This window comes from Podarcis tiliguerta, assembly GCF_965153285.1.
Source record: "Podarcis tiliguerta genome assembly, chromosome: 17".
Taxonomy (NCBI): Eukaryota; Metazoa; Chordata; class Lepidosauria; order Squamata; family Lacertidae; genus Podarcis; species Podarcis tiliguerta.
The window spans coordinates 9,189,687-9,208,716 of record NC_139550.1 but is presented as its reverse complement, the minus strand read 5'-3'; the positions used below and the strand labels follow the sequence as shown (position 1 = coordinate 9,208,716).

Below are 19,030 nucleotides of genomic sequence, written 5' to 3'. Positions count from 1 at the left end.
CTTTATTGTCATTGCCCCCTTCGGGGACAATGAAATTACTTGGCTGCTCCATAAAAACAATAATTAAAAAATATAGTAAAATACAGCAAAGGAGATTTGATGACTTTCAAAGTCCGGGCTTCCCATTCAGGGCCGAGATCGCTCTGGAGAAGAAGCTGTTCTTAAGACGGCTCGTTCTTGTCTTCATCGTCCTGTATCTCCGTCCCGACGGCAAGAGCTCGAAGAGACAGTGACCAGGATGCGATGGATCTTTTACTATGTCCAGTGCCTTCCTATGGCACCTTGTGGCATAAATCTGCTCTAAGGTGGAGAGTGGGCAGCCAACAATGCTCTCTGCTGCCTTCACAACCCTGCGCAACCCCATCCTGTCCTGGGTAGTACAGCTTCCGTACCACACACATAAGCCATAAGTAAGCACGCTCTCAATGGCACAGTGATAGAAGGCAAGCAGCGGAAGATGGTTTCTGCGGAAGATGGTTTTTCCTTAGTATTCTCAAAAAATACAGTCTCTGCTGCGCCTTCTTCACAAGCCCCCTTGTGTTGACACTCCAGGACAGATCCTCTTGTAATTCAATGCCCAAAAATCTGAACGTTGTTACCCTCTCCACACAGACCCCATCAATCAAAAGTGGCTGGACATTGCTCTTCTGTCTCCTAAAGTCCACCACAAGTTCCTTTGTCTTCCTTGTATTTATGAGCAAGTTGTTAGCTCTGCACCACTCTGTCAGCCGCTCCACCTCATCTCTATAATCCATTTCACCCTCCCTTTCAGAGATGAGCCCAATCACAGTTGTGTCATCTGCAAATTTGACAACCCTATTACTAGGGTGAGTAGCGACACAATAAATAATGGTCAGCAATTTCATGCTCTCTTTCTGAGTGCCCAGAGCATCCTTACTGATTACTGTTAAATACTTTGCTAGACCTTGTGTGGTGTAGTGGTTAAGAGAGGTAGTCTCGTAATCTGGGGAACCGGGTTCGCGTCTCCGCTCCTCCACATGCAGCTGCTGGGTGACCTTGGGCCAGTCACACTTCTTTGAAGTCTCTCAGCCCCACTCACCTCACAGAGTGTTTGTTGTGGGGGAGGAAGGGAAAGGAGAATGTTAGCCGCTTTGAGACTCCTTAAAGGGGGTGAAAGGCGGGATATCAAATCCAAACTCTTCTTCTTCTTCTTGGTCTGTACCAGAAATGCAGTCCTTTTTTATGATCCTCACCAGTCACAGTTTTGTTCTCTGTAAACCTCTTAAATTCCCCAACCAGTCACTGAAGACCTCCTTGACTTTCTGATTCCTCAAGGTGAAGATGAAGGGACTTAGGAACGGGGTCACTACAGACGTCAAGAGGGCTACCATTTTGTTCATATCTGTGGAGTGGCTCTTGCCAGGCCTCACGTAAATGAAGATAGCAGTGCCATAGCCGATGCCCACCACAACGAGATGTGAGGTGCAGGTGGAGAAGGTCTTCTGCCGACCGGTGTTAGAGGGGATCTTCAGAACGGTGGAGATGATAGCGACATAGGATGCTATTATGACAACAAAAGAGCTTAAGACAAACAGAATCGCAAGGAGGAAGTCCCCAAGCTCAATGAGGCGGGTGTCTGAGCAGGAGAGCTTGAGCAAGGGTGCGTTATCGCAGAAGAAGTGGTCGATCTGATTAGAGCTGCAAAAGGATAGCTGGGACCTTAATATGGTTGGGGGAATCATGAAAAGAAAGGGAATCGCCCAGGATCCAAGGGCAAGCTGGATGCAAACTCTGCTGCTCAGGATGACAGAGTAATGCAGAGGATGGCAAATGGCCACGTAGCGGTCAATTGACATTACAGCCAGCAGGAGGAAGGTTGTGGATCCCAGCGAAAAATAGAAGTAAAATTGAGCCAGGCACCCTCCAAAGGATATAGCGCTTCTTTCCACCATTAGGCCTGCCAACATTCTGGGGACCACAGTGGATGTGACCAGAGCCTCTGCCACAGAGAAATTACACAGGAAGAAATACATAGGTGTGTGAAGACGAGGATCCAGACAGACCATTGTAACAATAGCAGTGTTTCCACCTAACAAAACCAGGTAGAACGCCAGGCATGGTGCAAACAGAACATTCTGCAACCCCCTTGTTGTTGAGAAGCCTATCAGGATGAATTCTGCAGTGTGTGTTTGGTTTCTCATCACCCGGTTTCTTCCACTCTTCTCTCTGAAGGACAAGCAAAATAAGCAGATTAGTCTTTGCTGGATAAAGGGGGGGTGGTGGCATCTCCCCCCCCTCCCCAGCTTTCTTTTTGTGTAGGCCATTGTCACATTGCCCCATAATCATGCACAACATATTGAGAGAACGAAAAGGGCAGTGGGGAGAACAAGCACATCACCAACCCCCGAAAGAAGGGTAATCTGGAGATAAAACACTTGTGCAGACAGAGAACCAGAAAGGTTAACCCCATTCGTAGGTAAGAAGACAATAACAAAGCTTTAGAGCAGGGAGTCGCCATATGTTGCTGTACTATAATTCCTATTATCCCTGACTATTTGCCATGATGGTTGGGACAGGATGGGCTACTCTCTGTCCTAGCGCTACTGAAGGAATAAAGAAGTCACTGCGATCAAGACAGAGTTGAAGATTTTCATGATGTCTGTCGTTTTTAGTTTTGATGCCCCACTTTTATCCCAAAGGGATCAGGAAAAGGGTACCCTGTTAAGTAATATTGTTTAATTTACTGAAATGGGAATGGCTATGTGTATTAATGATTGTTGCTAACATGGGGATTTTCTATGAGGCTGTATTGAAAGCCGGGGCAAGCACTTTTGAGTTCTTCCTAACTGATCGTTGTTTCTCTGGTAGCTAACATGTGAGTGGTGTAACCTTAGATCATGTGATAAAGGTATTGAGTTGCTTTTGAGTCATTTCAAACTCAGTGAAGATGTAAAATAAGCTCCTCGGAAGGGAGAGCAAACCGCCTGGAGGCTGGAATGTAGGCTGTGAATAGGGAGACCTTTGCTTATAGGTCTGTTTGGATTATTTCATATTTTGTAAGAGGATGAGCCTGGCTAGACAGTGTGCCAGGGCTCACACTCGCCCAGCAGGCTTCTATCCCAGCTTCCCTTTTAGAATCAAGAACCACCAAATTAGATGGGAGCCACCCCCTCCCCACCAAAAGCACACTGTGATTTATTTGCCGGTGCATTTGTACCTTGCCAAAAAAGCTCTCAACGCAGCTTACAAAAACCAGTTCTTCAGTGGCCCCTGTCCTCAGGCTCACAATCTAAAAAGACATGACACACAAGAAAAGAATGAAAGGGAGGGAGGAGGGAAAAGCAAGCTCAGTTCTGGAAGGTACAGCCAGTGTCAGTGGTGGTCCTGGCTTTCTTGTCCTTGATAAAGAACAGTCCCTCCCTCCTCTTTTCTCCCCAAATCATATCTTCGAGCAGAACTGGTGACTAATCCACAACCATATTTTTTATTAGCTCAGGAGGGCTACACTCCTTTGTTACCCAACACTTTATTTTTAACCAATTATCTTTTAAACGCCTTTCCGCTGAACACTCCATAGCAGGTCCCCTCTTCATTCTCTCTGCTACATCCCTCATATTATCTTCCCTCACCCCTTAGTACTTTCTTCCCTCTCTGCATCCCTTTTCACATTTTTGTTCCCAAATTCACAAGTCTTTCTGTACCTTCTCTTTCTATGTTCCACAGTTCTCTTTGCTCTCCATTTGAATGTAAGAAAAGGCTTTTTTAAATCAGAGGTTTCATCTAGACCAGCCTTCTGTTTCCAACACTAGTCAGATGTCTCGGAATAAGGAAGCTCACAAACTAAGGATAGACAAATCACCCTATTTCCACTTCATGACAGTTCTGAATGGTCTGTCCCATCCACTTTTTGCAGATAAAAAAGTAAAAAAAAAAAACCCACACTTCTAAATTGTATGTATTTTATACACATTTTGTATACGTTCTTCTCCTTAAAGGCACCTTTGTGTAAGCTTTTCAATTCATTTCCCCTTAAAAAATGTGCTTTGTGCATACTGCACAAAATATGCATATTTGGGTTGCATTTTTTGAACTGAAATCACATTGTGGTGTCACGTTGTTTTGGAAAACACAATCAGGTGTCCAGGATTTCAGAATGATGCTAATAAGGTAACACTGGAGATGTATCACAGAACAACAAAAAAAAAGAGCAGACTGATGTCCAGTATAAATCTGCCACTAACACACCATTGTTGTGTCAATGATATGTTGCAAAATACAGACACAAAAAAAACCACTTGTCTGGAGAGACCCTCTGAAACTTGAATAGGATTTTTGTAAGCATCCTCATTCACTCCAATAAGCATAAAAAGGTAAAGGTAAAGGGACCCCTGACCATTAGGTCCAGTTGAGGACGACTCTGGGGTTGCGGCACTCATCTCGCTTTATTGGCCGAGGGAGCCGGCGTACAGCTTCCGGGTCATGTGGCCAGCAGGACTAAGCCGCTTCTGGTGAACCAGAGCAGCGCACGGAAACGCCAGAGCGGTACTTATTTATCTACTTGCACTTTGACGTTCTTTCGAACTGCTAGGTTGGCAGGAACTGGGACCGAGCAACGGGAGCTCACCCCATCACGGGGATTTGAACCGCCAACCTTCTGATCGGCAAGTCCTAGGCTCTGTGGTTTAACCTACAGCGCCACCCGCATCCCAACAAGCATATATGGTACTTATTTATTGAGAGTACGGGCTTGTTTTGGCCTGCTGAACATCTGTCCCCCCCGCAACCCATCCCAACCTCGCTTTTTTAAGTGAACCCATTTGCTTGAGAAATGTAAGGTGATTTTGCGCAAACTCCCCCACCCAGAAGCTAACAATGGCCATTACTAACTTCTGTGGGAGTGAGATCCATAGTATTAATAAGTATTTGTTGAGTGGGGCCTCTATGAGTGTCTGGTTGCTAAAAAAAGAATCCTGCCCTGAGTCCACCTTTGTCGCTTTGTATTTTTATGTTGCTCCTATTTACTATGCATGTTCTTGACAAGGCATATTCTTTTTTTATTGCCTGAGTAACTCGCATTACATTGAAAACTTTCAACAATTATGTAGAATTTTAAAGATTTGGGCTTCCTGGTTTTGCACAAGCTTGTTTTTTTTAACCAATCTCATCTTTTAATTTAAGCTGCCCCCTTCTATTTTTTACCCAATTTAGTAAAACAGCTCAAGGAAATCACAGAAGTTTTAAGGGTGGGGAAAGGGTGGGCACCAGTTGGAGAGGCTTCATGTAATGTATCCCCCCCCCAGGTCATTTTATTATCCAGATGTGGTCCAGGGGCTTCTCTACATATTTTGAGTTTCCTAGGGTTGCCATATTTCAAAAAGTAAAATTCCTGACACCAGCAACAGGACATGCCAGGAGTTTTCCTGACGTACAGTAAGCCTCGAGTTGCCTGACCTTATAATAAAAGTCTCTAAGTGCCACCCATTGAGAAATTCCATGCAGGACCCAAAATAAATGTAACGTTATTGGGTTGAATAATGTGATGTTTGAAAGCAATTTCCTTTTTTCTTTTGCCTTACAAGTGAAACTATGAGTAATGCATTTTAAACACGCCTTAATTAAAGTTCTATTGGGACAGTGTGAGCCAAGCAAAATTGGTTCAGGAGCAGGATCCAACCCACAAGCTTCCTGTTGGTGTGGTACCTTTTGTTTCAGGGCAGGTAGTAAGACTGGAGGGCCCCAGAGCATCCCGTGCAATAAATCAATGGGAGAGTAATCTTAGGAAATTACTTACAGTGCTGTGAGTCTTTGGAACACAGGCTAGATATGAAAGCGGAAGATTCTTCCATGAGTAGAGAAGTGAGGCAGGCAGCTTAGGGTTGGATTCACACAGAGAAAGCAATTTAAATGTCTGCTTGTTTTGATCTCCTCAACATCTATTTCTCTCTAAGATCTCCCCCCCCCCCCCCCCGTTTTTAATGAGCACAGTCATGCCTTCTTTTCTCTGGTACAAGATCCAGAAAAACCCAGAAATGTGCATTGATCTAGAAAGAGCACCTTAGTATTTTCCAGACAACTGCATTTGGAAGAGATTCTCTGTTCCTGATTTCTTCCACATTCAGAGTGCTGTATGTCAGCAAGTACTTTTATAATGAAAGTTTTATTTGCAGGCTGTCTTATGCTCCCAGGAGACTGAAAGAGCTTCAAGGTGGGTGGGGTGGAGCGGGAGGGAGCTGTGATCCACAGGGGTGCTGAGAGTAACATCAGAATCTTGCTCTGCGCCGTCTCTTTTTGAGAAGGCGCTCTGAAAATCCACGTCTGGGGAGAAAAGACATCTCTCTGCAAGGCCTGTTCCCACCTTCACTTCTCAGCCACGTAGTCTCCTTCCACCTGCTGCAGAAAGAATAAATCATCTATGCTTATTGCAGAATGTGGAAGGAGCAAGGCAAGCCATTTGACAGTGTCTTAATTGCTCTGTGTGGTCCATGGGACCAATGTGAGGGAAATGAGCACCTTATTCCTGACCGACATGTGGTGACCGTCCTCTTCTTCCACTGGGTGTATTTTGTATCAGGGAAGGAAGCAGACTTCTAAACTGTGCTTTTCGTTTCACGACTATGTGCCTTAAGTCTGAAAGTGTGTACAGTGGTACCTCGGGTTACTGACGCTTCAGGTTACAGACTCCGCTAACCCAGAAATAGTGCCTCGGGTTAAGAACTTTACCTCAGGATGAGAACAGAAATCGCACGGTGGCAGTGGGAGGCCCCATTAGCTAAAGTGGTACCTCAGGTTAAGACCAGTTTCAGGTTAAGAACAGACCTCCAGAATGAATTAAGTTCTTAACCCGAGGTACCACTGTACACATTAGTTAGCGCCTTGAAACACCAGGAGGTGGTTTCTCCCTGCTTTTTATTGTTGCCGTTCACACCAGAAAGGGAGCAGGGATGTTCCTCATCTGATGCCCATTTTGTGATTTGTTTCCCTGCACTGAACTTAATGAATTCAATGAAGCTGTTATCTGCACATACACAACAGCTGAATGCACACACCTCTTCTTAACAGTGGTGTCTGCTTTCTAACTGGAGGGAAGCTGGTTGGAGGGAAAGTACGTCAAGAAGGAGTATTTCTCAAGAAACTACAGGATACCTATGGATCGGGGCTAATGTCATGTGCATTCAGCTACAAACACCACCAATGGGGGAGCACTGGAGCCAGAGTAAGCAGTAACGTTCACACATAATGAGTGTCCTCACACACCAGAAATTGCAGGCCCAGTCCCCAACCCCCATAGAATTACAAGACCGCTGAGATTGGTTTGTATTGAACAGGCCACAACTTAATTGAATACAGTTGAAGGAGGTTTGGTTTGGGCATGGGGCAATCAAAGAATACTTCCGGCCTGTCTGCTGGAAGTGATGCATAGGTCAATCCGGGCAGGGGTTCTTAGGACTTACATCAAATAGGGTGACCCCCACAGGGACTGTGGTCTGGGGGGAGCGTCATTGGCCCTGGTCCCCAGCTGGGTATGAGGAGAGGACAACTCCCCGTGGATCCCTTTAACAGGATACCCCAGTGTTTGGAGGGACAGGCGGTGTTAGAATTCCTGCTCCATGATTGCAGTCATGGGACTTTTGTCTTTCACATGACGGTATGTGTTTTGACTCCATAGAGTGGGAAGTGACGGAGACAGGATGTTTGTGTTACTGTGTTCCATGAAGTGGGATTATTGTCCTTTGTTCTTTTTCTCTTTGCTGTCTGATGCTAGAGGGAGAGGGAGCCATGTTGCAATGCTCCGTGTGTGTTTATATGTAAATAAAGTAGATTAGCCAAAATGCTGAGTTGCTGAGGTCTGTCATGCATGATGCACAAACTCTGAGTATCCCTAAGTGTGCCAGTGTTGGTTGGCATGGGTTGCTGTGATGTTCAGGCTGAAGAAAGCTTTTTAAGCTCCCGAACAAAAGACCAGGAGGGAGAGAACATGCCAGTCGGGCATGTGTCTCTGCCAGGGTCCTACTCGAGTGTAGGCTGAACTCCTGACAGGCGGAGACTACAACCTCTCCTCCATCCAAGACAAGGATTGCCCCAATGCCTAACCAAGCTGTGACAATTGCTATGAGGTAGCCAAAACCACCAGGCTGGATCCAATATGCCTGGTGGACAAATTCCTACCCGGCCCCAGAATACAGCGACCACTGTAGCTACAGCAAGGTCATTGACCATCAGCTTGAACCAAGGGTTGGTGGGTGGGGAACCCGGCAAAGGAAAAGCAGGTAGGGCCCCAGTTGTGGGCTGTTTAAATGGCCAGGGTACAGACCCGAGGGAAGACTTCCTGCTCTGTTGGCTCCACTGCCTGGCCCAGCCCATGACCAAACCTGCACCCCCATTTACCAGTCCTGGGTGCAGGCTCGGATCCAGCTCCTGATAGGTATAAGCCAGTGCCACCTATCCCAACAGGACACTGATGCTGCTATTCCCTCATCAGGGCCTTAGGGGAAGCTCTGCCGTCCCACAGTGCTGCCACACCAAGAGGGTGAGCAGACTTAGAAGAAGGAAATTTTCAATCAAAGAATAAATTATTATTATTATTATTATTATTATTATTTCAACAATAACAACAATTTATTATTTATACCCCGCCCATCTGGCTGGGTTTCCCCAGCTACTCTGGGTGGCTTCTAACAAAGTATTAAAATACAGTGGTCTGTTAAACATTAAAAGCTTCCCTAAACAGGGCTTCCTTCAGATGTCTTCTAAAAGTCTGGTAGTTGTTCTTCTCTTTGACATCTGGTGGGAGGGCGTTCCACAGGGCGGGTGCCACTACCGAGAAGGCCCTCTGCCTGGTTCCCTGTAACTTGGCTTCTCACAGTGAGGGAAGCGCCAGAAGGCCCTCGGTGCTGGACCTCGCTATACTGCCTTTAGTTCTGGTATCTCTCCCCTCCCCCCCCCCCATTAAGTGCTAACGTTCCGCTCTCCCACATACCTGCTAAAAGAAAAGTTTCTGGGAGGTCCACCCAACTTCCTTTTTGAAACAAGATACCACGGGACTGAAATCTTACAGCATCTTTTGCATTAAGGTCTAAATTATTCCATCAAACCCATGATTAGCAAGATATTAATATGCAAACTCAAACCGACAATTGGACAGATATGTGGAAGGCAGTTACTTTGACAGGTAAGTGTCAGTTATATGATTTGTGCACACAATAACAGAAGGCTGTGTTGACAGATTGTGAACAAGTACTCTCATTTGGAACGGCTGGACCTTTTTCGAGGAGAGAATGTGGACTTACATTTTAAACCCCTAGTAAGTTTTCTACTTGAAGCAGCCAGGCTAATAATAGCTGGATTTTGGAAGAACCTTCAGGGAGCATCTCCAAACAATTGGTACAATAAAGTCTGGCGGACTGTGCTTATTGAACAGTTGACCAATAATTTGAAGTTGGCATGTTGGAAAGGAACACAGAGACTCATTTCCCATCTGCCTTCGAGATCTTTTGGTTAGTCTGAACATGGAATTTTTCTTTATTTATGAGCCATCTGGAATGAGAACAAGCAGTGGTTATTGACTTGAATTTTTATGGCATGCTGCATCGTGAGAGGAGTTGTCCAGGTGGCTGAGGGAACTTCCTTTGTAAATCTCAATCAATCAATCAATCAATCAATCAATCAATGCTATTTTAAAAATCCACTCTCGCGTGAGAAAACAAAGGTGATGCCAGGAACTCTAAGACCAATTTGCACGCACACAAAAAATGCAAAGTGTGTGTGGGGGGAGCACTTCCTGGGAGGAATTCAACACTGGGCTAAGTTCCCCCTGCAAAAAAATAATAATCATTGGGCTAAGTTGAATGTTCTGTTAGAACCAGAATGAACACACATACCCTGGCTCCTCCTTGCATGCTTCTAGGAGTTCTCCCGTGCCCAAGTCAACTGTGGCATGTGGCATGGGGGCACACAGTGGGCAGGGGTGGGGGGAAAGCCCTGTTGTAGAAGCAGGCGACCTTGTGCAAGGCTTCCACTGACTACGTGAATCCTACCCTCACCTTTCCGTGCTCATAATTATATGGACGATCAGCAGTGAGGGTAAAAAGACAGTCACCTCAGAAGACGCAACTTCAATCCTCTTTAAGCAACCTATGAAATTTTATGGCAGCGGCAATAAAATGGCAAAATAGGAATATCTATACCTCCCTCCCTCTGGTGGCTATAACAAACATGGTTATTCAGCCAACAAATTTTTCCCAGTGTCAATATAGCCATTGAAAAGTCAATGCAACCAACATTGTTCTTTGAGCTGAAGCCACACAGGAGATTGAATAGGTGCAATACGTTCATTTTTACTGCTGAGATGGGACCTAACCATGTGAAATGAATGCCTTTCCACCATTTCTGAAGCCAGCCATCTCTGGGGCTTTCAGTCTTTTCAGTTTTTTGATAACCTCCTGCATTTCCTCTTTTTCTCCTGGACCATGAAGAAACATCATGTGTTCATGAGTCTTACCAGTGCTGCATAAACAATTATTGTCCTGACTCCCAGTGGATGATGAAGAATTCAAATTCAGAGTACAGTTTCTGCCCAAACCCTTTAATGCTCAGATCCAGTATGGTTCATAGACAAAACAGGGTTCAAACGCACAACAGGTGCTGTGCATGGCTAACTAAACTGAGATTTTGATTCAACAAGTGACACATTTCCTTACGTCCCATTATATGGGAATGGGGCAGGCAAGCTGACTATCACCATCTTTGGTGTGCGGTTAAAATATTACTGCACTCCAAGGAAACACGATTACAGTTTATACTTGAGAGTCACATGCATAAGATTATAGATAATTTTTGATTAATGTAGAGTCTTGGTATAGATAATAATAATAATAACAACAATACTAATAATACATAATAATAATAATAATAATACATAAGGTAAAGGTAAAGGGACCCCTGACCATTAGGTCCAGTCGTGGCCAACTCTGGGGTTGCGGCGCTCATCTCGCTTTACTGGCCAAGGGAGCCAGCGTATAGCTTCCGGGTCATGTGGCCAGCATGACTAAGCCGCTTCTGGCGAACCAGAGCAGCGCACGGAAACACTGTTTACCTTCCCGCCTGAGTGGTACCTATTTATCTACTTGCACTTTGACGTGCTTTCGAACTGCTAAATTGGCAGGAGCAGGGACCGAGCAATGGGAGCTCACCCCGTCGCGGGGATTTGAACCGCCAACCTTCTGATCGGCAAGTACTAGGATAGGTGGTTTAACCCACAGCGCCAACCGCGTCCCTAATAATAATACATAGGTCTATATTATTATTTAATTGGCAACGTTACAAGGATTATTTTCCTTTGGAGGAAAGAGCGCTGGAAACTTGTGTCATCTTTGTGACATTTGCTTTATTTACAAATATGCAAGCAAAGTATAGTGAATAGATGATTTGTGTATGCGTGGACACATCGTGGGTACCAAGAAAATACTCTCCCCCACCCCCACAGAATCCTGAAACATATATCAGGAAATTTAACAAGATTAAAAGCCAATGCAATTCTGGGCTGCATCAATAGGAGTATAGCATCTAGATCAAGGGAAGTAATAGTGCCACTGTATTCTGCTCTGGTCAGACCTCACCTGGAGTACTGTGTCCAGTTCTGGGCACCACAGTTCAAGAAGGACACTGACAAACTGGAACATGTCCAGAGGAGGGCAACCAAAATGGTCAAAGGCCTGGAAACGATGCCTTATGAGGAACGGCTAAGGGAGTTGGGCATGTTTAGCCTAGAGAAGAGGAGGTTAAGGGGTGATATGATAGCCATGTTCAAATATATGAAGGGATGTCACATGGAGGAGGGAGAAAGGTTGTTTTCTGCTGCTCCAGAGAAGCGGACACGGAGCAATGGATCCAAACTACAAGAAAGAAGATTCCACCTAAACATTAGGAAGAACTTCCTGACAGTAAGAGCTGTTCGACAGTGGAATTTGCTGCCAAGGAGTGTGGTGGAGTCTCCTTCTTTGGAGGTCTTTAAGCAGAGGCTTGACAACCATATGTCAGGAGTGCTCTGATGGTGTTTCCTGCTTGGCAGGGGGTTGGACTCGATGGCCCTTGTGGTCTCTTCCAACTCTATGATTCTATGATTCTATGAATCTGAGCGTTTTTTTAACAAATGTGATCAATGCTGTAGTTCATCACAACAAGCTGAATAATATTTGAGATGTTGCAGCTATTTCTGAAGCCAGTTGCTGGCTCACAAATACATATGAGGAGTTATTAGAAATTGGACAAGCTGACAGTAATTAGGGAATGCTCTCTTGAAGCCTCCGTGGAGCTAATTAAAAAGTTTGTGTTTGGAAAATGTAACTTGTAGACATGAGCCTGATTTAGATGGATGCTGAGTTTCTCTAGCTTGTATTAAATTTGAAGGGCACCAGCTCATTTCTTCCACTTCCAGGATGAAACCCTGAAGACTCCAGGGCCTTGTTTATGGCTCTTGATGTTGAAAGCCTTGATGTGATGCGTTTCACCATTAGCTTCTTAAGCAGCTCCCAGTGCAGGGCTTGCCAAGGGAGCCTCTGAACTCTGAGAAAACACTGCGCTTTGCACCCTGAAGACATCATCTCGACGCAAAACAGCATTCAGCAAGGGGTGCAGAAGGTTCCTCAGTAAGTGGCAGAAGATGGGGGGGGGGGACACATCATCCTCTCCCCGCCCCCCGCAAAGAGTGGATTGATATATTGAAGTCTGTGTGTTTTCTTACGTCCCATCTTGAAAGAGTATAGATAAAATGGAAAAAAAGCAAACCAGGGCAGATTGCAGGGACACTTGTGGGTTGCTTAAGAGGTTGGTGCAAAGGGACATCAGCAAAGAGAAGAAGGCTGTGAAGATGACTTACTAGTGATTGGATGTTGTTGTTGTTTAGTCATGTCCGCCTCTTCGTGACCCCATGGACCAGAGCACGCCAGGCACTCCTGTCTTCCACTGCCTCCCGCAGTTTGGTCAAACTCATGCTGGTAGCTTCGAGAACACTGTCCAACCATCTCGTCCTCTGTTGTCCCCTTCTCCTTGTGCCCTCAATCTTTCCCAACATCAGGGTCTTTTCCAGGGTGTCTTCTCCTCTCATGAGGTGGCCAAAGTCTTGGAGCCTCAGGATGTAGACCATGTCATTCATGTACTGGAAATATTATAGATTGCTGTTCACCATGAGGTTACCCAATGTGCTGAATCCTACTTCAGTGCTAGGAACCGGGCACTGCACTGATCCTGAAGGAGATCAGCAGGATAATTATAAAGGTGGAGAGCAAAGGACATGACACACAGCTCTATTCTGCAACAGAAGGGTATGGTCAGGGAGCTCGGGAGGAAGAGCTGAGCAGCACCACTGCCTCCTAGCATATGCTGCCTGAGGCAGTCAGCTCACTCTGCCTAATGGTAGGAGCAGCCCTGGGTAAACTGCAATACCCAGAATTCTTTGAGAGAAAGAACGTGCCTTAAAGGTTTAGCGTATTCTGGGTGACACCCAGGTGGTTGTGTCTTCACAAGCAAAACTGGCCCTATCTTTTTGGCAGCCCTGACTACGTTTGTAGACGCAGCTCTTGAGGGGAAAGGCAGGGAAGATTTCCGTTTGAATCCAAGGCTGCAGCTGTGGGAGAAACAAGACCCTCTTGGGGTGTTAATGCTGCAAACCCCTTCATCATAGGTTCAGGTGGTATATATGTGTGTAGATAAACCATATATCATAAAGGCACCACAGTCTCTGCTGTGCCTCATTTCTGAAAGAAAACATGACTCCTGGGTGAACCTCTGGAATCTCGCACCACTCAAAGATTGGAGTGGAGTGCAACAATATTCTAGACTCAGGGTTATTGTGTGGTTCAAGTGTATCTACAATTTATTTATACACAAGCCAGGAATTATGGGTTATTTTTTTTCTATATGCTGGGAGAAAGTCTTGGAAAAGCTCATATGCTTGCCCCTCAATCTAGCAAGCCCAGTATGTGGAACTAGGCTTTGACGTATGCACCCCTGTCTTGAGCCAGTTCTCCCATGCAGAAAAAGCTGCTCTGTGCAGGGAATGATAACTAGTAGCCAGGAGTGCACAGAAATAGCTCCTTATCAAGTTGGGGCTGCAAGTGCACCCAGTGAAATAGCTGTAGCTGTTAGTGCCAGTCCCTTATCTGGGAACTCCAGTTCCATTTGCCATTTCCAGTTTCCTTTCCAATGAGTGGCAGTGGTAGCTTTCTGTCCAGTGGTGAGATCCCTACACACAGCATAGTTCAGTGCTGCATATCTGAAACCAGCTGCCTTTTGGCCCCTCCCATTCCATTCAGACTGGTCATTTTAAGTTTAAGTATCTGATTAAGAACTGGTGTCTAATCTGCACGTTTTTCCTCTACCCTTTCTGTTCCATTTTCCTTTTGTGTCATGTCACTTAGATTCTAAGTGTACTTCTGTGGTGTTCATACGGAGCCCTCAGTCGTCTCATGGACTACTGACCCGTATACCACTAATCTGCTGCCACCAACCAGGTCCTCCCCGGTAAATCACTTAGTCTCAGTCAGGTTCTGAAGTTAACCATGAAGACTGTAGTTTATTGCGAACACAAATAAACTTTAAATGCATTTGAAACGCTGTTCCCCTTTACCCTCTTAGTCTTATTTTATTCTAACTCTTCTACCTCCCCTCACACAAGAACCAACTGCACTGTCTCTCTATTTCCATCTGTCTGTCTGCCAACTGCTTTCCCAACTAACCAACTAAACCTCGGGCTAAGCCCTTTTATAAACAGGCAGGCTCCGCCTCTGGCTTTCCTATTGGTCTACCAATTAACTCTTTCTCTCCCCCTGTACAGACATTTTCAAAAGAAAGGGCAAACGCCACAACTCCTTTTTAAACTCACAATCCCTCATCATAGCCCTGATACAGAGAAATAGGTTTTTAAACTGGAAAAGAGGAGATTGAGAGGAGATAGGATAGCCACTTTCAAATATCTGAAGGGCTGTCATATGGAGCAAGCTTGTTTTCTTATGCTCTGGAGGGTAGGACACGAACCAATGGCTTCAAGTTACAAGACAGGAGATTCCAACGAAATATCAGGAAGAACTTTCTGGCAGTAAGAGCTGTTTGACAGCAGAACAGACTCCCATGAGAGGTGGGGGCCACTCCTTGCTTGGAGGTTTCAAAGCAAAGGTTGGATGGCTATCTGTCATGTATGATTTATTTGAGATTCCTAGATCACCCTTGGAGTCCCTTCCAACTCTATTATTCTTTTTCTTTCTGCTGCAACCCACTTTTTAAAAATTAAATGTTAAAAAAATTGGAGAGTTGTGGTCAGACAGATGCCAACAAACAACTGCATCATCATCATCATCAACAACAACAACAACAACAACAACAGAGATTGGTGATCTTCCCAGCAGGGATGAGTTTTTGAAAGAGAATAAGTTTGTGCATATGTGAATGAGCATGCCTGCCCAGGTCACAACGACTGCTAGCAAATACCTCACCTGGCTCAGTATACCCATCACTGCATGTGACCCTCATGGGGAAGAAGAAGAAGAAGAAGAAGAAGAAGAAGAGAAGGAGAGTTTGGATTTGATATCCTGCTTTATCACTACCCTAGGGAGTCTCAAAGCGGCTAACATTCTCCTTTCCCTTCTTCCCCCACAACAAACACTCTGTGAGGTGAGTGGGGCTGAGAGACTTCAAAGAAGTGTGACTAGCAGCTGCATGTGGAGGAGCGGGGACGCGAACCCGGTTCACCAGATTACGAGACTACCGCTCTTAACCACTACACCACACTGGCTCAAAGGTTGCCCATCTCCTGTTAGGCGAGACTAGCCTGACAACTCCTCCTCATGTGTCTCTTCACAGCACTCAGACTGACCAAAGACAAAATGAGCATTTTGTTCCAGTGACTTGTGCTATAGCTACTGCAACTCCAGCTTCTTTGATGGCTCTTCATGTCATGAAATTCTACTCAAGATTTATCCAGAGCAGATTCCAACGTATAGTTAGCAGAGTAAAAACTTAAACACGTTGCAGGATTCCCAAAAAATAGACCAGAGGCAATTAATACTTCATCCAGCAGAACTTTACTGCTGCTGAAGGCAAATGAGCATAATGGTCACAAATCCAATATGCTCAGGATTGGCAATGTCCATAAGAAATCCAGTTGCAGCAGACTTAACTTAAATTTACAATAACTTATAATACGTCTAAACCTTAACACTAAGCATACCATGTACAGAACACCACACCAGAAGGAAAAGAAAGAGAAAGTGAAACCCAGGCTCCTTCTGGCCTTTCTTTTATAGTCAGCATGACCTTGACAGAAGACATAAGAGAACCAGTTTAAGCCAGCTGTGCTCAGTTTCTCTGAAGGAATAACCCAAACATCATCTGAAGGAATAACCCAAACATCTGCTTGTTTCTTTCACACAGAGAAGCTTCCAGAATCCTCTTGAATTACCGTATTTTTTGCTCTATAAGACTCACTTTTTACCTCCTAAAAAGTAAGGGGAAATGTGTGTGCGTCTTATGGAGCGAATGCAGGCTGCGCAGCTATCCCAGAAGCCAGAACAGCAAGAGGGATCACTGCTTTCACTGCACAGCGATCCCTCTTGCTGTCCTGGCTTCTGAGACTCAGAATATTTTTTTCCTTGTTTTCCTCCTCCAAAAACTAGGTACGTCTTATGGTCTGGTGCGTCTTATAGAGTGAAAAATACGGTAATTAGAATAGGAAACACCAGATCAATACTTTCTGCACTAAGAAATGCAAACTGACACTTCAGCTCCATGAAATCTACTCTGATTATGAATGTATCTTCAGTTCCTTACACTGCACAAGGCAAAGAATTGTGCTCTTGACCCAATTCCTGGAGCCAAGATGCCAACATATAAGAAACACATTAACACCCTGAGCCGAACCTGCGCCGAACCTCCTTCTAGGAATTCATTGGGAAAAAAAGCTGATGGATTTATCTGTCTATCCACCTTCCTGGCAGGAGCCCCAGTACTCTGTCAAAAAGAAATCTGCAGAACAATTACCTGTAACCCTGAATGAAATCACTATTTGGAATCACTGCTTCTTCTTGGTGATGCCAGAACTCTTTAATTACCTGCAGATGGCCCCATCTCTCCATCGATTTGGATTTGAAGGAAGCGTACAACTTGGTGCACATTTGAAAAAAAATTAGGCAGGACTGGCAACTAGAAAAGTCTTTAAAACATGATGTAGCCTTGCCCTTGGTTCTCTGCAATGCTCTGATAGTCTTTCAGGACTTTACGAATGGCATGTTCCAAGACATGCAAGATCAATTCATAATCATCTACCGGGATAACATCCTGATCTACCCTGAGATATTCCAGCAACATATAGCAGCCGTCCATTGGGTCTCGCAGTGGCCCCATGAACACCCATCTATATGCCAAACTGAAGAAATGCACATTTGATTTGGTCACCGTCGGATGCCTTGGCCTTGTGTTTTCCCCACACATCCCAATTTGTCCAGACTCCAGATGAACATCTCCCATTCATGAACCTTGTTGGTGTCAGGAGTGCATGCAGGAGCCAGGCCCTGTGACCAATAGGACTTTGCAGGACTGGGGCCTTCCTAAGTTTGTTCTGAAGAGGCAAGGCGTGGCCGCACAGGTGAGGCTGATTAGTAACTCACAGCATCCGGTGGCAAGAGCCAGGAAGGGATATAAGGTCAGCATTTCCCTTCGGCTCTTTGCCACAGCAACACGTTCCCTACCTTGCTGTATTTGGCTCCTTGACACCTTGCTTCTTGATCCCCGGACCCTTGACTTTGTGACTCTTTGCTTCTTGATCCTCCGACCGCTGAGCATGACTCCTTGCTTCTTGATCCCCCCCGGACCCTTGACTTCGTGACTCCTTGCTTCTTGATCCCCCGACCCTTGACTTCGTGACTTCTTGCTTCCTGACCCTCGGACCCTTGGCTTCCTGACTCCTGGTTTCTGGACTCCTGTTCCTGCCATCTTGCCCCCGGTCCTGACTTCCTCAGCCAGGACTTTGATCGCCCATGAACTTGCCCGTGACAGTTGGACCGGCAGATACCATAGATACAGATAGATCTGTAGTGGTTTCTAAGTTCCACCAATTATTACCATTACTTTCTTTAAAACTTTCTCCGCTTTTGCACCCCTCTTGAGAGCTCTCCTGAAAACCAGCCAGCCAATCCCATGGAGCCTTATTGTTGCATTAAGGATTAGCAGGGCAGAACAACAAGTACTTGCTCTGGAGAACTCAATGTTCATTTAAAATATTCTTTATCTCTTGGGTTTTTCTTCTTCTTCCTTAAATAATTAATGGAAACAAAAATTAGTAAATAAGAACCACACACAGTAACTCAACTCCTAAACCAAAGTTAATTGCAAGGCACTGTTAGTTACTGATATGAGATTAGTCAGAGTTGCTTTCACAGTTACTTCGGTCTTGGGCTGCTGACCTCACTCTTCCTTACTTCAGACCCTCCAAGTGTCCTATTTTCCAGGGACAGTTCTGGATTTACAGAAGCCGTCTTGGTTTCTGATTTGATCCTGGAATGTCCTGCTTTTCCTTAAGATGTTCCTATTTTCACTGGAGAAATGTTGGAGGGTATGGAGTTATGTAACCCCTGAGCCAAGGAGATAAGTAACTACAGTCGTACCTTGGAAGCTGAACTCCTTACGAGTCAAACGTTTTGGCTCCTGAACGCCACAAACCTGGAAGTGAATGTTCTGGTTTGTGAACGTTCTTTGGAAGCCGAACATCCGACGTGGCTTCCACGGCTTCTGATTGCGTGCAGGAGCTTCCTGCAGCCAATCGGAAGCCATGCCTTAGTTTGTAGTGGAAATGCGGAAGACAACTGTATTTTGAGGAGTTAGGTGGCATGTCCCTTTCCCTTTAACATCCCCAGTTTGATTCTTGTGTTAAAAGCCATAGGTGGGAGGGGCCTGGTGAGCTTCTGCCCAGATCAAAGGACCTGATGCTGGGAGATTGATGGTCGGGGGTCTTTCTCCTGCTGCTCTACCTGGGGCTCCAGGCAGCTGAAGGGGAGATTGGGTGGCCCCTGTCAGGTATGTTTTG

General features: G+C 45.3%; 1 protein-coding gene across 2 annotated transcripts in view; it reads right to left on the bottom strand.

The window, feature by feature from the left end:
* Positions 1-1,177: 1,177 nt before the first annotated feature.
* Positions 1,178-19,030, bottom strand: part of LOC310668233 (olfactory receptor 6V1-like) — a 29,921-nt gene continuing 12,068 nt past the window's right edge. The window contains exons 1-2 of one of the 2 annotated variants that reach the window (XM_083421258.1): positions 5,753-6,056; positions 1,178-2,187 (exon numbers count right to left, since the gene is read on the bottom strand). In XM_083421258.1, the coding sequence (XP_083277384.1) occupies positions 1,218-2,162 (945 nt within the window). In that variant the 5' untranslated portion in view covers positions 2,163-2,187; positions 5,753-6,056 and the 3' untranslated portion in view covers positions 1,178-1,217. Of the gene's footprint in view, positions 2,188-5,752; positions 6,057-19,030 lie in introns of those variants that run through there. The other variant, XM_083421257.1, reaches the window with a different exon arrangement.